Source organism: Vespula pensylvanica, chromosome 14 (assembly GCF_014466175.1).
Source record: "Vespula pensylvanica isolate Volc-1 chromosome 14, ASM1446617v1, whole genome shotgun sequence".
In the NCBI taxonomy this organism is placed as follows: Eukaryota; Metazoa; Arthropoda; class Insecta; order Hymenoptera; family Vespidae; genus Vespula; species Vespula pensylvanica.
In genome coordinates this window covers 4,647,230-4,663,446 of record NC_057698.1, presented here as the reverse complement: position 1 = coordinate 4,663,446, position 16,217 = coordinate 4,647,230, and the positions used below count along the sequence as shown (strand labels likewise).

Genomic DNA, 16,217 nt, shown 5'->3' with positions numbered 1-16,217 from the left:
ATCGAGTATAGCAGCAATCGACGATACTTTGTATGCAGAATGGGTTATGGGAACAGCGAGCTTGCGAAGCAAACCACGAAATGCGAATGGTCGAAGACCTCGGGTGCACTGCTCGAATATTATACCAAAGAAGTTGGCCGAGGTCATCTTTCGCGTTTATAGTGGTAACTTCTTAACACGCAACCCCCGCGTAGAATTTTACGATAATACACATTGGTCTACTCAATTTTGAAATGTTTCTTTTTTTGCATTTTTTCCTTTTTTTAAATTATTCTTCGTATTCTTTAAACACGATATGTTATTATAAAAAATATTTTTCTTTAATTATAAAAATATTTTATACGTGAAATTGACCGGTCAATTAAAAATGTGAATGTTTATTTTTTGAAATGATCAGTAATTTGCAAGTTAATTAACAAAGAATTCCTTAGAACGTCCTTCCTCATACTTCTTAGACGTATCCCCTTCTTAAGTCATCCTTATCTCCGATTGTTACGTGTAAATGTTTTGCCTGGAAGCCAATTGAAATTGATGAAATTAAACGTTAAGTATACGTTACGCTCTATGGAATATTCATTGTCTTCGTTATTTTATACGATTAATGTTCTACGCATATTTTTCTATTGCAAGTTTTGCGTGAAAAATATTTCAACGAGAACGTTGAAATTAAAATGAAATTATAAAAATATAGAAATTTATTTAAATAAAAATATCAGCGTATTTATGATTGTGTTAAAATATCATAAAGAATATAATATGTGAAATATTTTAATTAAACTTCAGTATTTATCTAAAAAAAATATTTTACATGTAAACCCCTTGAGTAAGATTACTCGTTATACATAATACGTCGATAAATACGTGCTTTGATATAGCAGTGGTCGATTATGAAGATTTAACTTATCGACTTAATAATATCTTTCGTTATCGACTGTAGATATTATTATCGACTTCATTGGTACGATCAGTAATTTATCTTTAACTTGCACTTCAGTGCAGACTAATTGTACTTTATCGTACGAACCAAACGTATATTTTATCGTTACAGAATATTTGATACCTTGTCGGGTCATGTAAATTATTATTTTCTTATTCGAGTTGTATCGAGTTAAATGTATAAGAAAATATAAATAAATGCACATATTGGAATAATGAAAATAAAAAAAAATTTGTTTAATAATATAATAATTTTACTTGAAAAATTTCAAAACAAGAATGTAACCGTAGAGATGCTTACATCACAAATTTTCTATAAATTTTAATGAGTGACTAAAGTCGTCAATAGGATACAGGAAGCATGCGATGATGGGTAGTTAAAGAAGCAATACATGCGATGATGTATGTTGACTGTTCCTTTTTTTTTATGAATATAAAATCATTTTATCATTTCAGTTAGCTTTCAAATATGTATTAAAAAATATTCTTAAAAAAGTTTTCCCTAAAAAAAAAAGAAAGATTTAAAAAAATAGAAAGTCAGACCTTCGATTTTTTGATCGATTTTTATCAATCCAAGCTACTTTGTCTCAATCGTAGATCAAAATTGATCGATATCGTGATCGTTAATAGAACAGAACTATACTAGAATGCATACATATCTGCGATCCTTTAGAAGTAACAGAGTCCTTGACTAATCACTGAATTACAATCGTAAAACCAAACGCAGAATCATATTGACTACTACAGAAAGATAGTATATTTAAGTGTAATATTTTATTCGAATGGTAAAAATGTATCATTTACAAACATAAATATAAAATTGATATCTTAACATTGATGCAAATATGCTGCTTTGTGATATAGTATGATAATAAATGATAGATACATGAATAAAGAGATAAAAGGGATGAAAGAAAAGCAGAAGAAAGATATTCAGAATAGAATTAGAAAGTATGCGCGTTTATCGATCTTCTTTATGTTCAAGGGTGCATCAAAAGACAGAGGGGCCTCGAGATGATTCATAAATTGAGCCATTAATTCATGCTCTTAATTCTGGATTATCGTTTTATTTTATTTATTTATTTCCTTGCTTATTTTAATAATATTGTAATAATTCTTTTTCTTTTTCTCTTTTTTCTTCTTTTTCGTTTTTATTAATTTTTTATATTGTAATCTTCCTTACGTAAAATTAGATACATTGAAATGAATATTTCTTTTAATCTGTGTGTGTTTGTATGTTGGATGTGTTATCGTATAATCTAAACAAGTCGTTACAAAATATTTATCTTTTCGTTACGAAACAATAGCATGTTCTTACGATAAATGTCGTTTGAATATGACATTCTTACGTTTGCGAATAAATTTATATAGTTCCCATGAAAACGCAAACAAGGCTATATAAATTTTCTTTGCATAAATTATCACGGACAAAAATGCAGTGAAATGAAGATATGTGCATTCGGCGAGAAAATATTAATTTATAATGACGTAAAAATACGCATTGAAGTCCAATCAGATGGGTGATTTGAATGAGGAAGGATGAGGAAGAATAGAAAAGAATTTATTGTAATGTGCATTATTCCAAAGGAACGAATTAATGTAAAAAATATGTTTAATGATATAATTAAAAAGAAAAAAGAAAAAAATGTAGGTCATGAAAGAAATGAGTAAGATTAGATAGATAAAAAGTTAATCGTTCGTAGAATGAAACATTCGAACGCACAATTTGTACGCTCCTGACATTTTCGCTGATCCCTTCCTCGAGCTCCCCCACTTCGCTTTGCGATGCGGCCTTCAATAACGACGAGTGCGAGAGCTCTCTCTCTCCTGTTTAACGTCGCGGAATCAGTCGTGGTTTATCAGCCAAACCGGTTAAGTCTGAGAGAGTGAAGTGCAGATGATTAAAAGCCGTGTACTTCCTCCTCCTTTTCCTCGTTCATTCGTAATCTCGATCTTATCCTTAATATCCATCCTAAATCTTATTCGATCATAACGAAACTACGACTCGATTGGGACTTTTTCAAATCCGATACGACTATCTTTTCTTTCATTTTTCATAATATTGATCGGCCGATGAATTTTCATAAAGAGTTTCAATATTTAAACATTATTAATTAATTATAATTCGATTAAGAAAGAACGAAAAAGAAAAGGGAAGAAAGAAGATATCTCGACGAATTAGAAGAATCTTCTAATCAAAAAATATCAAAGAAGATACGTCTAAGACAGGGAAAAGGATCGATACGTTCAAAGAGAAGACTTATTTCAAAAATGGCAGACAGGATATACCATCCGAATCGTGAGCTGGCGCGAAATGCTTACTGTTCGAGTATGGAACAATACAGGCAGATGCATAACAAGTGAGTGAAAAGAGCTTTATTATTTTCAACATTTCGTTTCTATAACGAAGGATCCAATGGGCGGAGAATAGAAGGTAGGGTCAAGGATGAATAAGAATAAGGTACAAAAGAAGGGATGCCAGGGGAATTCGATCGAACTCGATGGCTCTTATGGATTTTAAAGACGCATGCGCGATTCGATTCTAGGCCAAGTCTATTTCAAATTTCATAAATATGATTTATCACCGATTTTTTTTTTTTTTTTTTGACTTTTATATCAATACTTTTATTCATTTCTATTTATATATAGTTTTTTTCTAAACAGGATGAATCATAAAAGTATTAAGTCATTTTTATATAACAAACTTGCTTGATAGTTTGAAAATAACATTATCGAAAAGAGAGTATGATCTCTTAGATAATTATTGTTTGATTGTTTAAATTAAAAATTAAAAATCTTCATTTTATGTTCGATTGAATTATTCAATCATTATTCTTTTTTATTTTTCGATTGGATCAATCAAATGTAAAGTTTAATCTTAGATAATTAAAGGGACAATTATTATTACATCGTTACAATTTCTTGGTAATTATATGTAAAAAATAAGGAATGCATTATAGTAAAATAATTTGTATAATTATTTTCTATTTAATATCCACATCTCCCGAATAAGAAATCTATGAAAATTGAAAACTGTTATTGATCCAATAGATGCGACACTGTGGGGAAGAAAATATCTGTTCAAGTGTCGTAGATATATTGATTTATTTACATATGTTTATTATTGATTAAAATAATTATCGATAGATCGATCTTCCAGCATAAAGTTTCAAATAATTTCATTATATTTGATTTCATTTTAAATAAATGTATTTATTAAAAATGTTTCTTTAGCTCCGTGAAGAATCCAGTTAAGTTCTGGAGCGAAATCGCGAACAAATTTTATTGGGAAACACCGGCGACGGATGACAAGTTTTTTTCTTACAATTTCGACGTGTCCAAGGGCGAAATATTTATTAAATGGATGGAAGGCGCCAAAACCAATATCAGTTTCAACCTACTCGATAAGAACGTAAACGATAACAAAGGCGATGAAATAGCATTTCATTGGTAAGATTATTATCTGATAATATTTTCAAAGGCCATTCTCGATTTTTACTAAATAGAAAAATCGATAAGAAGTTCATTGACCCTCTCCGTTATTTACGTAATCGAATAAAAGAATTTCAGTGATTCGAACCGTGAAAGAAAAGGAAAAGAATTTGTTGTTAAAAGAAACAATCGAAAGCCCTTTTATAGAAGTGAGATGATAGGACGAGTCTATTTTAACGCGATATCCAATATATACCACGTGGTTAGACATGAGCTTAGAGAACGAAAAGGCTCCCAACTATTATAACCGAGGAAAAATACGATCGATATATACGATTGAACTTTTGGACGATGTCAAATTTGAGAATCCCTGTCTGTATCTAACTACGTGCTTCATTGTCATGTAAAGTATATCCACCGTTGTTAGACGCAAGTCATTCGAATGTTCTACGAAAAGGAAAGTTTTTTGTTCTTTCTTTTCTCTTTTTGCTAATATATTCCAATCGTTCAAACTTCGAACATTTCAACGTGATGTCTCAGAACGAAGATTATATCGATCGTATGTGATTGGGAAAATAAATGTTTCGTGCGTTCGCGTTGATAAGTTTGAAAAAAAATAAAACAGGAAAAAAAGAAAAAAAAATTTTATTCTGACATTATTATTTTGTTCGTTCTAACTTAACAAATTTCATAAAGCTGATTGGTTCCAAGAGTATGGTACGATTACGTAACGTTATCGTACGATCCGTTGATTCCACAGCGAAATCTCGTATCCTGAATCATAATTTCTTTTTCGAGACCCTATGTTTCATTTTTTCTCCCAAAGGTTACCACCCATAGGAAAGGATCATAAAAAATTCATGATCTTGACTTTAAATAAATGTATCAAATCTTATGAACGTGACGTATTTTGTTTCCTCAAATGATAAAATAATACTCACATTATAATAATAAAATATATATTTCTATTTCTCACGATGTCTTCATTGTTTTCGTTACAATCTTATTTGACATATCAAATATATATAACGATTACTATAGATAAAAGTAAAAAACTGAAAAATCATTTGTACAACGTGATTTTTCGCAGTTATAAAAAAATTTTCCTTGACCAAGAGAGCACAATGTTCCAATATAGTGCATAATAGGTTAACGATACGTGATATAACAACGTTGATTAAAAATAGGAAAATACGAAAGCTTCTCAAATGGTAATAAGAAAGAATATTACAAAAAAGAAAAGTAATAAATACGAATACTACAATTTTAATTGAATTTATTTGAATTTTAAGAGGATATCTACGCTTTCTCATTTATTTCCTCTTCCTATAAGATAGTAACGTTCTCTATCAATAGATAATTGCAATTTAGGTTTATGAAACATGATAGTTTGTGGTCTTATCAAATTAAAGATTACGACTGATAATATTACGTTTTAACGTTCCTAATCTTTCCTAATATATATCTGTTTAAAGGTATCGTTAGGTAATAATTTGTTATTTAAGATTTTCTCCGATCTTTGATCGACGATGGTCAATGTCAGGTTCATTGGTTCATTGCTACAGTCCTCGGTCAGAATGTATATTCTTTTGATGCCATTACTTATACGCTTGCGTGATCTGCGACGTGGTCGAAAATAGAAATCGATGTATTGTAACAACCGAACAAATGACTTCGATGATGAATAAGTAAAGTGTCCAAATGATACAATTTGAACGATCTTCGATAGATTGAAATAATATTTATCGGTATAGTCTTATATCGAAAAAAAATTCATACGTTCAAATAATAAAGCCGATTTTAAGCATATACATAACTAAGCAACTTGATCTTTGACTCTATTACGTCAATACCACGAAACTGAATTCATTTGAGCAGAACTATCGACAAATATTAATGGAGATAGTGATTAGATTAATAGTATATTAAAAATTAATTATTTTTTTCATTTTCTTTTTCTTTTTTTTTGTACTTGTGCATTTTATTTCTTACTTTTTTTTTTTTACTTATATAACATATTATTGCAGGGAAGGTAACGATCCAAACGACCATTCGAAAATATCCTATAGAAAATTGCTAGCGAAAGTATGCAAATTTGCGAACGTACTGAGGTCGAAGGGAGTGACCAAGGGCGACAGAGTGGTCATTTATATGCCAATGATTCTCGAGCTTCCTATCGCGATGTTGGCTTGCACAAGAATCGGTGCGGTTCACTGCGTAGTCGTGAGTAACTCGATCGATCTTAAATAAATAATAGGAATTTATCCAAATTATCATAGCTTCAAGCTGATCCTAGAAATTTCCTTCAACGAACTCACCAAGATGATTAGTTCGCAGGATACTCGTCCGATGCCTTGGCAGAACGTATATTAGATGCCAAAGCAAAGATTCTCATAACTGTTAATCTAGCCAAGAGAGGAGAAAAATTATTGTTTCCTAAATATATTTGCGATAGCGCTATAGAAAAAGTTGCATCGCATGGTCACAATATTGAGACATGTATAGTTGTTTCTCATTCGACCAGACTGAGCAACAAACGTTCTGGTTTGGACGAAAATGGCAGTAAGCAATAATTCTTTCATTTTTTTTTTAAATGAATGTATGTATATTTATACAATCGATTACTTAAAATAAAAAAAATATAAAAAAGTATAACGAAGAAATTAATTCTTTGATTAATTGAAAGCTGGATCCTGGAATTCCGAACGTGACTGTTGCTGGCACGTAGAAATGGAGAAAGTGGAAAGTAAATGCGAGCCAGTGTGGATGGACGCGGAAGATCCACTTTTCATTCTCTATACCAGGTAGTAAACAAATCTTCCTTTAATTATCAGATCATACCGATGAAAATAACTCTTTTGATGTTTATGATCATTGATAGCGGTTCTACTGGTAAACCAAAAGGAGTCCTTCATACAATGGCAGGTTACTTGATTTACGCGGCAACAACATTCAAGTATGTTTTCGATTATCATCCTGGAGATATCTATTGGTGTACCGCAGATATCGGTTGGATTACTGGCCACACTTACGTCGTTTATGGCCCATTGGCTAATGGTGCAACCTCGGTCCTGGTGAGTAAAAGCATTTTCTCAATGTTTTAAGCGACTAGGAATCTTAATTACGTTATAACGTTTCTACAAACAGTTCGAGGGTACACCGTTTTATCCCGAAAACGATCGATATTGGGCGATCGTAGACAAATACAAGGTCACTCAATTTTATACGTCTCCAACCGCGATCAGATCGCTCATAAAATTTGGGGACGAGTTCGTAAAGAAGCATAATTTGTCTAGTTTGAAGGTAAACTATGATATACCTGTATAATAATATCTAACGTTTTCTGATACATTTAACGCTATCAAAATGTATCTACCATTTTTAATCCTGACATATTAGATAACATTGATAAAGTTTAAAATATCTATCCAGTTGCGAGAAAGATAAAAAAGAATTTTTTTGCAGGTTCTCGGCTCGGTCGGCGAGCCGATAAATTCCGAAGCTTGGTTGTGGTTATACAACTTAGTTGGTCATGGCAACTGTAGTATCGTAGATACATTCTGGCAAACGGAAACTGGTGGTCATGTCATCACGCCATTACCAGGTGCGACCCCAATGAAGCCAGGATCAGCGGTATGTTGGAGTATTTTCATTGATTTTAATTAGCATTGAAAAGTAGATAAAGGTCGTCTTTAAAATTGCACAATCGTTCGCGACAGGCCTTTCCCTTCTTTGGAGTGCTACCAGAATTATTGGATGAAGATGGTCACGTGATCGAGGGCGAAGGAGAAGGATATCTCGTTTTTCGACAGCCTTGGCCAGGCATGATGAGAACTCTCTTTGGGAATCATCAACGTTTTCAAAATACCTACTTCGGCAGATTTCACGGATATTATTGCACGGGCGATGGTAAGTCAATAATAGTACGGTCGATTATTTAGCGAGAGGATTTCTGAAATTGAGCCCAGCGTATTTTGCATCCTTTCCAAGTTCTTCCTCGATCCTAATGATTTGATTATATTTAGCTGTTCTTTCGCTTCTACACGGTGCTCCGGCCTTAAATTGTCCCGCGGACAAGCCTACGGCGAAATCAGCTACGAAATTGTCCTCCGTTTCGCATTGTCCAGCCGCAATTACGTATCCCCAACCATTGATCCTTGCCATTCTGGCACAATTAATTGCCTCGGTAACTGTACCGATTTGTGACATTCTCAGAACAATACAGTTGGCCATCTGTCGTTCTATCGCTTCCTCGATTCTTTCTATATTCATGGCTGTTAAATCGTCCGAGACCACTTGGATTTCTTGATCGGCTAGAGTCAACCAACCCTCCCAATCTTCCTGATCGAAGGGATCTTCGATCGAGACGATGGATGGATACTCGGCGAGATAATCTACATACTGTTCCTTCAATGTTTCGGCTTCCATATAATCGTCGGGATCAGATTCCTCGGTTTTAAAGGCTAAATCGTAACCTCCTACGAAAAGAATGAAATAAAAGTACGAAGAAAATTATAAAGATAAATTTAAAGTAAATATGTTTGTTGAAATTAACCTTCTTTATAAAATGAACTAGCCGCCATATCTAATGCGATTTTAATTCTTCCTTCGTATCCAGCATCTCTTATCGATTCGTCTATAAGAGTCAAAGCATCCTTATCGTCTTCGAGAAGTGGCGCAAAAGCCCCATCGTCGCAAACAGATAGTGGCAACTGTACTTCTTGGGCCTCAGCAATTTTCCTTTCCAAAACGCGGTAAACCTCGTTACCCATTTTCATAGCGTCAACAAAACTTTCCGCGCCTATCGGTAGGATCATAAATTTTTCACAGGGTATATTATTACCGGCGAGTTTACCACCACTGATTACGTTGAAACATGGTACTGGCAAATACAGTTCACTATTTTCTGCTAATTCAGCGATGTACCTATAAAATCATCTTAATTATATAAAATAAAATATTGATAAGAAATATTCCTACCTATAAATCGGAAGACCTTTCTTTGCTGCACCAGCTTTGCAGCATGCCAAAGAAATTCCCAAGATCGAATTAGCGCCTAATTTTGATTTATTTTCAGTACCGTCTAATCTGTTCAAGAGACTATCAATCTCCACTTGTTGACAAACTTCTAATCTCGATTTCAATAACTGCGGTGCTATCACATTATTGACTATGTCGACGGCCTTAAAGACTGAGCGACCATGATAAGCTGCCTCATTTCCGTCTCTGATTTCTTGTGCTTGGTTAGGATTTACTACTAATGTACTCGGTACAGATGATCTGAACAGACCAACGTCCGTAATCAGATCGACCTCTAAAGTAGGATCTCCTCTTGAGTCGAATATTTGACGTGCCTTCACTTTCTGAATCGGCATTTTATTTTTATTTTTAACCTTCGAATCTTCACGTCTTTAAGAAATGATCGATTGCTATGGTATGAGCACAGTACATCAGATACTTTCGGTAATTTTCGTAAACGATCTGAATGAAATTTGAATTTTTTTCAAATAATCACATGTTATTAATTAAAAACATATTTTTTAATTTGAATTTAAAGAGAAAATGTGTTTTTTTATGGATCGAATGGTAGGCTCCGTTAACAATTGACTGTCAAAATGAGTTTGTTCTAGCTGCCTAGAAAACATCAAATTTATCGTAATTCGAATTCTATTGAATATCTTGATTTTTTTTTTATAGGTGCCAGACGAGACGCCGACGGTTACCTATGGGTAACTGGCCGTATCGATGACATGTTGAATGTTTCTGGACATCTCATGTCTACGGCAGAAGTAGAAAGCGTTTTAGCAGGTCATCCATCGATTGCCGAAGCCGCGGTAGTTAGTAAAACTCATCCTGTGAAAGGCCAATGTCTTTATTGTTTTATTACACCTAACGAAGGCGTCAAATTTGAAAAGAAATTGCAAGATGAACTCAAGCAAAGAGGTGAATTCTTCATAATATTCTTATTGTCTTTCTCTTTTTTGTATTTTTCTGTTTTTTTCTTTTTCCGTTATTAACACCATAAAAATTATTCCTAATATTATTAAATTATGGTGCACATATTTACTATATATATACATCTTATTGATTATATCTTATTGATATATATCTTATTCATTTTTCTTATACTAAATTTCTGTACATACATATGTACGTAATAATAGAATGCACATTCTTTTAAACAGTGCGAGAAAAGATTGGACCTTTCGCCCAACCGGATGTCATTCAGCATGCACCTGGTTTGCCAAAGACGAGGTCAGGTAAAATTATGAGGCGTATATTGAGAAAGGTCGCGGCTGGTGATAAAAATGTCGGTGACGTATCAACTCTGGCCGACGAGGCTATTGTTGATCTTCTTTTCCAACTTAGGCCACAAGTTTAAAGGAATCAAAAATGATATATATATATATATATATATATATATATATATATATATATGTAGTCTTTGTTGCCACAATTGAAAAATAAAAAAGCTTACTAAAAATATTTAGAGCTTTTAAAAAGCTTATACAACAAATATTGTTGAAGCTTCTAGAATATTTTTACAATTCTTTGTTTATCCTTTTTTGTTTGTTATTAATAGTTAAATTATTATTATTGTATTATATAATTATTATTATCATTATTATTATTATAACAATAATAATAATAATAATATGATTATTATTATTATTGTTATTATTATTAATTAACCTTATATGTACATGTATAACACGGGCTTCAGATACAGATATATGAATTGTACTATCTCGATGAACGGGATTTATTTTTGAAGAACAATGTTTTCTCTCTTTAGTTAAAAAAAAAGTAAAAATGGTTATTTTCGGATGGTATTTTTTCTACTATTATTGTTACATTGTAAGCGTAGAAATATTTTTATCGAATATCGTTATTATTATTATTATTATTATTGTTGTTGTTGTTATTATTATTATTATTATTATTATTATTATTATTATTATTATTATTACTACTACTACTACTACTGTTATTGCTATTATTATTATTATTATTATTATTATTATTATTATTATTATTATTATTATTATTATTATTATTATTATTATTATTATTATTATTATTATTATTGTCATCGTTGTGATTATGATTAATTTCCTTTATCGATATTCTAATTCATTAAGAAGACTAAAGAATCACCACGTAGCATTCTTTTCATATCTTATATCAAAATGTTACGCTCTTTAAAAAAAAAGGTCTTCTTTTGCACATTTAATAAAGTAGTCCGCTGAAAGTTCAACTTTTTATTTTTTATTGAAACCAAATAGAAACATAATCGTTATAAATATGATTCTTTCTTTAGCAATAAAAATACACTAAAGAAAAAAACAACAATATATATAAACTGTCATAAGAAAGTATTTAACCGTCGTTTTAACAGAATTTATCGATAAAGTCGATCCACTTCTCTTTTGCGTTAGCCTTGCGATTAAGAAAGAAAATAAATGAAGAAAATTTTATAGCAAGGCAGCGATTATGTTGAATCGATAAAATGCCTACCTACTCGATTGAAAGAACGGAAATTTACAACAACGAGATATAGTAATCAATCGATAATTCATTCGACGCTTATTACTTTTATGAAGAACGCAAATAGAAAGAAAACAAATTATTTATGTATGTGTGTATGTATGTGTGTGTGTGTGTATGCATACATCTCGTAATGGTTACCATGGTTTTTAAGCTTCTTACAATAATCTAATAAATAAGTCGTAAATAGAAATTTAATAGTTTCTAATTGGCGATAAATAATAATAATAATAACAATTAGCTAAATACTTTTTTTCGGTAAAAAAGCAAGATAACTTTGACTTTTTTAAATGGAACCATTGTGTTTTTTCTTTTTTTTTTTTAATAATAATGTATAGTACAGTAGAACAAATTCAATGAGTACACACAATGTTATTTTAAGTTTACATTACAATCCAAAATAAATAATTTTAAATTTGTTAAAACGTAATGCTCCTCTATTGAGAGAATTCATTACAAATGTAATAACATACTAGCTGAAATAGATGTTCGAATTATATTTCATTTTCCACAACTCTTTCTATAAATTATTGTACGTAGTATCAATTATTCTGCAATGTTTTATATCCGTAAAATGTTAGGATGTCATCGTAAACATACGGACCAATTAAATAATCAATCAAAATATCTTTTGTAACAACAAACATTAATATTTACATTTGGCTAATTATTTTATTGTAATTTATTATAATTATTATTATTATAATAATTATAATTTATTTTTATACTTATATTATTTAATTATAATTAAATAATATAAGTATAAAAATATATTATTTAGCATATAATATTTAATTATAATTATTTTATTGCAATTTATTGTCAGTTAGAAACTATCAAATTTCTGTTCGTGACTTCTTTTGTTAGATTATTGTAAGTATTTTAAAAATCATAATTACCGCTATGAGGAATATTTTGCATATATGTATACACACACACACACACACACACACTTGTACGAATATATGCGCACTATAGCTAATGCAGGTTAAGAAAGAAAAAGCATTCAAATGTTTATTGTAATAAAAGCGTCCTGTATTTATGTACGTTAGAAAACAAAGTGAAAGCGATCTTAAGCTAAAGAAAATTAATAATGCCTCGTGTTCCTTCGAGGCATGTCCGATACATATCATTTCTTGCGGAACAAACTTTAAGTGTGATAATTAAAATATATATACTAATGTATATATCGTAACGATCGAAGAGATAATATTAGAAAGAGAGAGAAAGAAAGAGAAAGAGAGAGAAAGAGTGAGAAAGAGAGAGGAAGAGAGAGAGAGAAAGACGAGTATTAATTTCTTTGCGAAAGAGAGTATACTTAAAAAATCTAAAATGTTACTTTACTTGATAATTTTAGAAATTACTTCCTTAAAATTTCACGTATTACACTTCGGCCGTAACGATACGTACATGTATATAAGCATATATATACATGAAAGAAAAAAAAGAATATATATATATATATACTATATTAAAAATTGCAGAACTATGTATATGTATATGTGTTAAGAGTGATAATAATATTGTTCTGTTAAACAAATACGTTTTCTTCGTTAATTCTTTGACACATTTCCCCTCTCTTGTCGTTAATTAAACTTTCATGAGATACTTGTACGTAGTAGAAATTGCGTCATTCCATTAAGGAATTTTTTAAATAAATAGTCGATGAATCGAAATATATAGTCGATGAATATGTACTGTAAACAAAAAGAATTGTTTATAATACCAAGTCAATCGCGCAAGTGCGCTTATATCGGAATATTATTGGCGCCACAGTCGCTATAGATGCGATTTCAGGAGTAGGTGAAATAATAAAATGACTATTGTTCTTCAGTAGCAGCTGATGAAAATTACGTCAGTTGGCCGCTGTTACTCATAGTGGTCATCAGGGACGTTTTTTGTTCCTTCAAGTTCATGATATGATGACAAACTAACAAAAGTGTCAAAGCGATTCTATTACGAATATTTCGAGATTCTTATTCGTTCGATCGATTTGTGAAAATGTCTGACATTGAGGAATATTATGTGGAAATTCTTCGACTGGTTAAAGAAGCCGGTTCGGTAAGAAATTAAAACCAATTAAAGATCCTTAATTAAAAATTCAATTATCCTGATTACTCAGGATCCAATGTATACACAAATTTTAACTTAATCGTTCGAAAATCTCTTGAATGGAATATCTGACAATTATCATTTGTTTATTATCCAATCGATAGGTAGCCTTCAATTTAATTTTAGAGATTTATCTATATGGAACACTTGTTTAGCTTCTCCAAAGGAAGATTTGTTCACGGTTGAAATAAATCATTTTTTAATCCTTTTGTCATTTTTTTTTAATATTATTACATCATACATCCTCAAGTATTGAATTGTCTCGTAATGCACAAGTAATGGAAATTAATTCTAAAACATTTACAAAACATTATCGTTAAATTATAATCAGATTTGACAGATAAAAATTATGGAAACTATGGAGAAAAAAAAATAAAAACAACAAAAAAGAGTCAAATGTAGATATATACATATATAAGATAAGGAGATGATAAAAAAATATAAATGAAATCATATTGCTTAGATTGTGAGAGAGAAGATATATCAATGTAAAGATGCAATGACAAAATCATGCGATGTGGATCTTGTTACGGAGTGGGATCAAAAGGTTGAAAAACTTCTCATTGATGGTATATCCTCGAAGTTTCCAGATCACAAGTACGTACGATACATAAGATATTGTTTATCCTATTTGAAATAAATTCGCGTATGTTTCTTTGATTATATTTCTGATTTGTTTTTTGTTTTTAAAATGATATCTCACAATAGTCTTGATTCAGCTGATTATTTTTTTTTCAATGCCCATTGACATACATTCCTGCTTTTTAAAACAATTAATAGATTTAATGATCAATTTAATCGAAGAGGAACTCATGATTTCAATAAAAAGTCATTCGTGATATTTAAAGAAACTTTCTGTTATAAATTCTATAATTTTTCATGAACAATCTATATTTGTTTTTATGGATGAAAAGTAAAAAAATTAAATATAAAATGATTGCATGATCAGATCGATTAAATTAAAATGCATATATATAATACTTGTTTCCAGATTCATTGGTGAGGAAACTACATCTTTGGGTAAAAAAGCAGAATTAACAGATGCGCCAACATGGATCATAGATCCGATTGATGGCACTATGAATTTCGTTCATGGTTTACCGCATACATGCATATCAGTTGGTTTGCATATAGGAAAAGTTGCAGAAATCGGTGTTGTTTACAATCCTATTTTAGAACAACTATTTACAGCTTGCAAAGGCAAAGGTGCTTTTTTGAATGGTGCTCCAATACGAGTTTCTGGCCAAAAAGGTGATTTATTTATCATCGGATCTAAAAAAAATTATAAAGAAGTTTTCATAGTATATAATATAGTTTGTATATGTATAGTAAAACCGTCAGTAGAATTTTTCATATCTTTCTTTTATTTCGACTTATTAAAGATATGATTTTTCAGAGTTACGCAAAGCCTTGATCATGGTAGAAATGGGTACAAGTAGAGATCCCGAGAAAATGAAAGTCGTCTTTCAAAATGTTAATATTCTGATACCACAGATCCATGGGTAAAATGAAAAGTTTTTCTTTCGAGAAACATCTAATAGTATTTAAGCAAATAGTTGATGAATTTTTTCTTTAGGATGAGAGCATTAGGATCAGCGGCTTTGAATATGTGTATGGTTGCACTGGGTGGTGCTGATATTTGCTTTGAATATGGAATTCATGCTTGGGACATTGCAGCTGGTGATCTTATCGTCAGAGAAGCAGGAGGTGTTTGTATAGATCCAGCAGGTGTGCAATGATTTAATAAAGTTTTCTTAAGCGTCATACCTATGAGAATTCTTTACATAAATGTTTTTTCATCAGGAGGACCATTTGATGTTATGAGCAGAAGAGTATTATGTGCATCATCCATGGAATTAGCTCAAGAATTATGTAAACAACTTGTACAGTATTATCCGGAACGAGATTGAAGATCCGTATGATAACAAAGTGATCATTCTTTTTTTTTCGTCTTGTATTTACTTATTCGATTGTACTTATACCAAAGACTCCAATTGTATGTGTATGTCTGTGTGTGTGTGTGTGTGTATTATACATGATACTTCTTACAAATTGTTTTATAATATAGTATTGAAAATAAAGAAATGAAAATAAAGAAAGATTGTTTTAAATCTTATGCCATGCTCCGTTTTCTTCCTTTACTTTATTTGATCAGTTGGTTCTTCATGATCATTTATTTATGATGATAT

General features: G+C 30.9%; 3 protein-coding genes across 3 annotated transcripts; 2 read left to right on the top strand and 1 right to left on the bottom strand.

The window, feature by feature from the left end:
• The first annotated feature begins 2,757 nt into the window (after positions 1-2,757).
• On the top strand, positions 2,758-10,788 carry LOC122634090 (acetyl-coenzyme A synthetase). Its single transcript, XM_043822683.1, has 11 exons — positions 2,758-3,296; positions 4,171-4,386; positions 6,396-6,591; positions 6,699-6,930; positions 7,055-7,172; positions 7,250-7,442; positions 7,516-7,671; positions 7,834-8,001; positions 8,088-8,277; positions 10,066-10,311; positions 10,554-10,788. The coding sequence occupies exons 1-11, from the start codon at positions 3,208-3,210 to the stop codon at positions 10,748-10,750; spliced, it is 2,001 nt and encodes a 666-aa protein (XP_043678618.1). The 5' UTR covers positions 2,758-3,207; the 3' UTR covers positions 10,751-10,788.
• On the bottom strand, positions 8,273-9,949 carry LOC122634091 (enolase-like). The gene is made up of 3 exons (XM_043822684.1): positions 9,349-9,949; positions 8,924-9,294; positions 8,273-8,846 (listed from the first exon to the last, which is right to left on the bottom strand). The coding sequence occupies exons 1-3, from the start codon at positions 9,741-9,743 to the stop codon at positions 8,302-8,304; spliced, it is 1,311 nt and encodes a 436-aa protein (XP_043678619.1). The 5' UTR covers positions 9,744-9,949; the 3' UTR covers positions 8,273-8,301.
• Positions 10,789-13,705: 2,917 nt separating the features above from the next.
• LOC122634093 (inositol monophosphatase 1-like) lies at positions 13,706-16,100 on the top strand. Its single transcript, XM_043822686.1, has 6 exons — positions 13,706-13,977; positions 14,492-14,625; positions 15,020-15,279; positions 15,425-15,530; positions 15,605-15,756; positions 15,832-16,100. Exons 1-6 carry the CDS (start codon positions 13,918-13,920, stop codon positions 15,936-15,938), a joined length of 819 nt encoding a protein of 272 aa, XP_043678621.1. The 5' UTR covers positions 13,706-13,917; the 3' UTR covers positions 15,939-16,100.
• The last annotated feature ends 117 nt before the right edge of the window (positions 16,101-16,217 follow it).

Bases quoted from the DNA above. Each gene is read 5' to 3' on its own strand.
- LOC122634090 (XM_043822683.1), top strand. From the start codon at position 3,208: ATGGCAGACAGGATATACCATCCGAATCGTGAGCTGGCGCGAAATGCT. The intron at 6,592-6,698 runs GTGAGTAACTCG...CAAGATGATTAG, and splicing joins GTGCGGTTCACTGCGTAGTC to TTCGCAGGATACTCGTCCGA. The intron at 8,278-10,065 runs GTAAGTCAATAA...TTTTTTTTATAG, and splicing joins ATATTATTGCACGGGCGATG to GTGCCAGACGAGACGCCGAC.
- LOC122634091 (XM_043822684.1), bottom strand. From the start codon at position 9,743: ATGCCGATTCAGAAAGTGAAGGCACGTCAAATATTCGACTCAAGAGGA. The intron at 9,295-9,348 runs GTAGGAATATTT...ATGATTTTATAG, and splicing joins AAAGGTCTTCCGATTTATAG to GTACATCGCTGAATTAGCAG. The intron at 8,847-8,923 runs GTTAATTTCAAC...TTCTTTTCGTAG, and splicing joins TAGTTCATTTTATAAAGAAG to GAGGTTACGATTTAGCCTTT.
- LOC122634093 (XM_043822686.1), top strand. From the start codon at position 13,918: ATGTCTGACATTGAGGAATATTATGTGGAAATTCTTCGACTGGTTAAA. The intron at 15,531-15,604 runs GTAAAATGAAAA...TTTTTTCTTTAG, and splicing joins CTGATACCACAGATCCATGG to GATGAGAGCATTAGGATCAG. The intron at 15,757-15,831 runs GTGTGCAATGAT...TTTTTTCATCAG, and splicing joins TGTTTGTATAGATCCAGCAG to GAGGACCATTTGATGTTATG.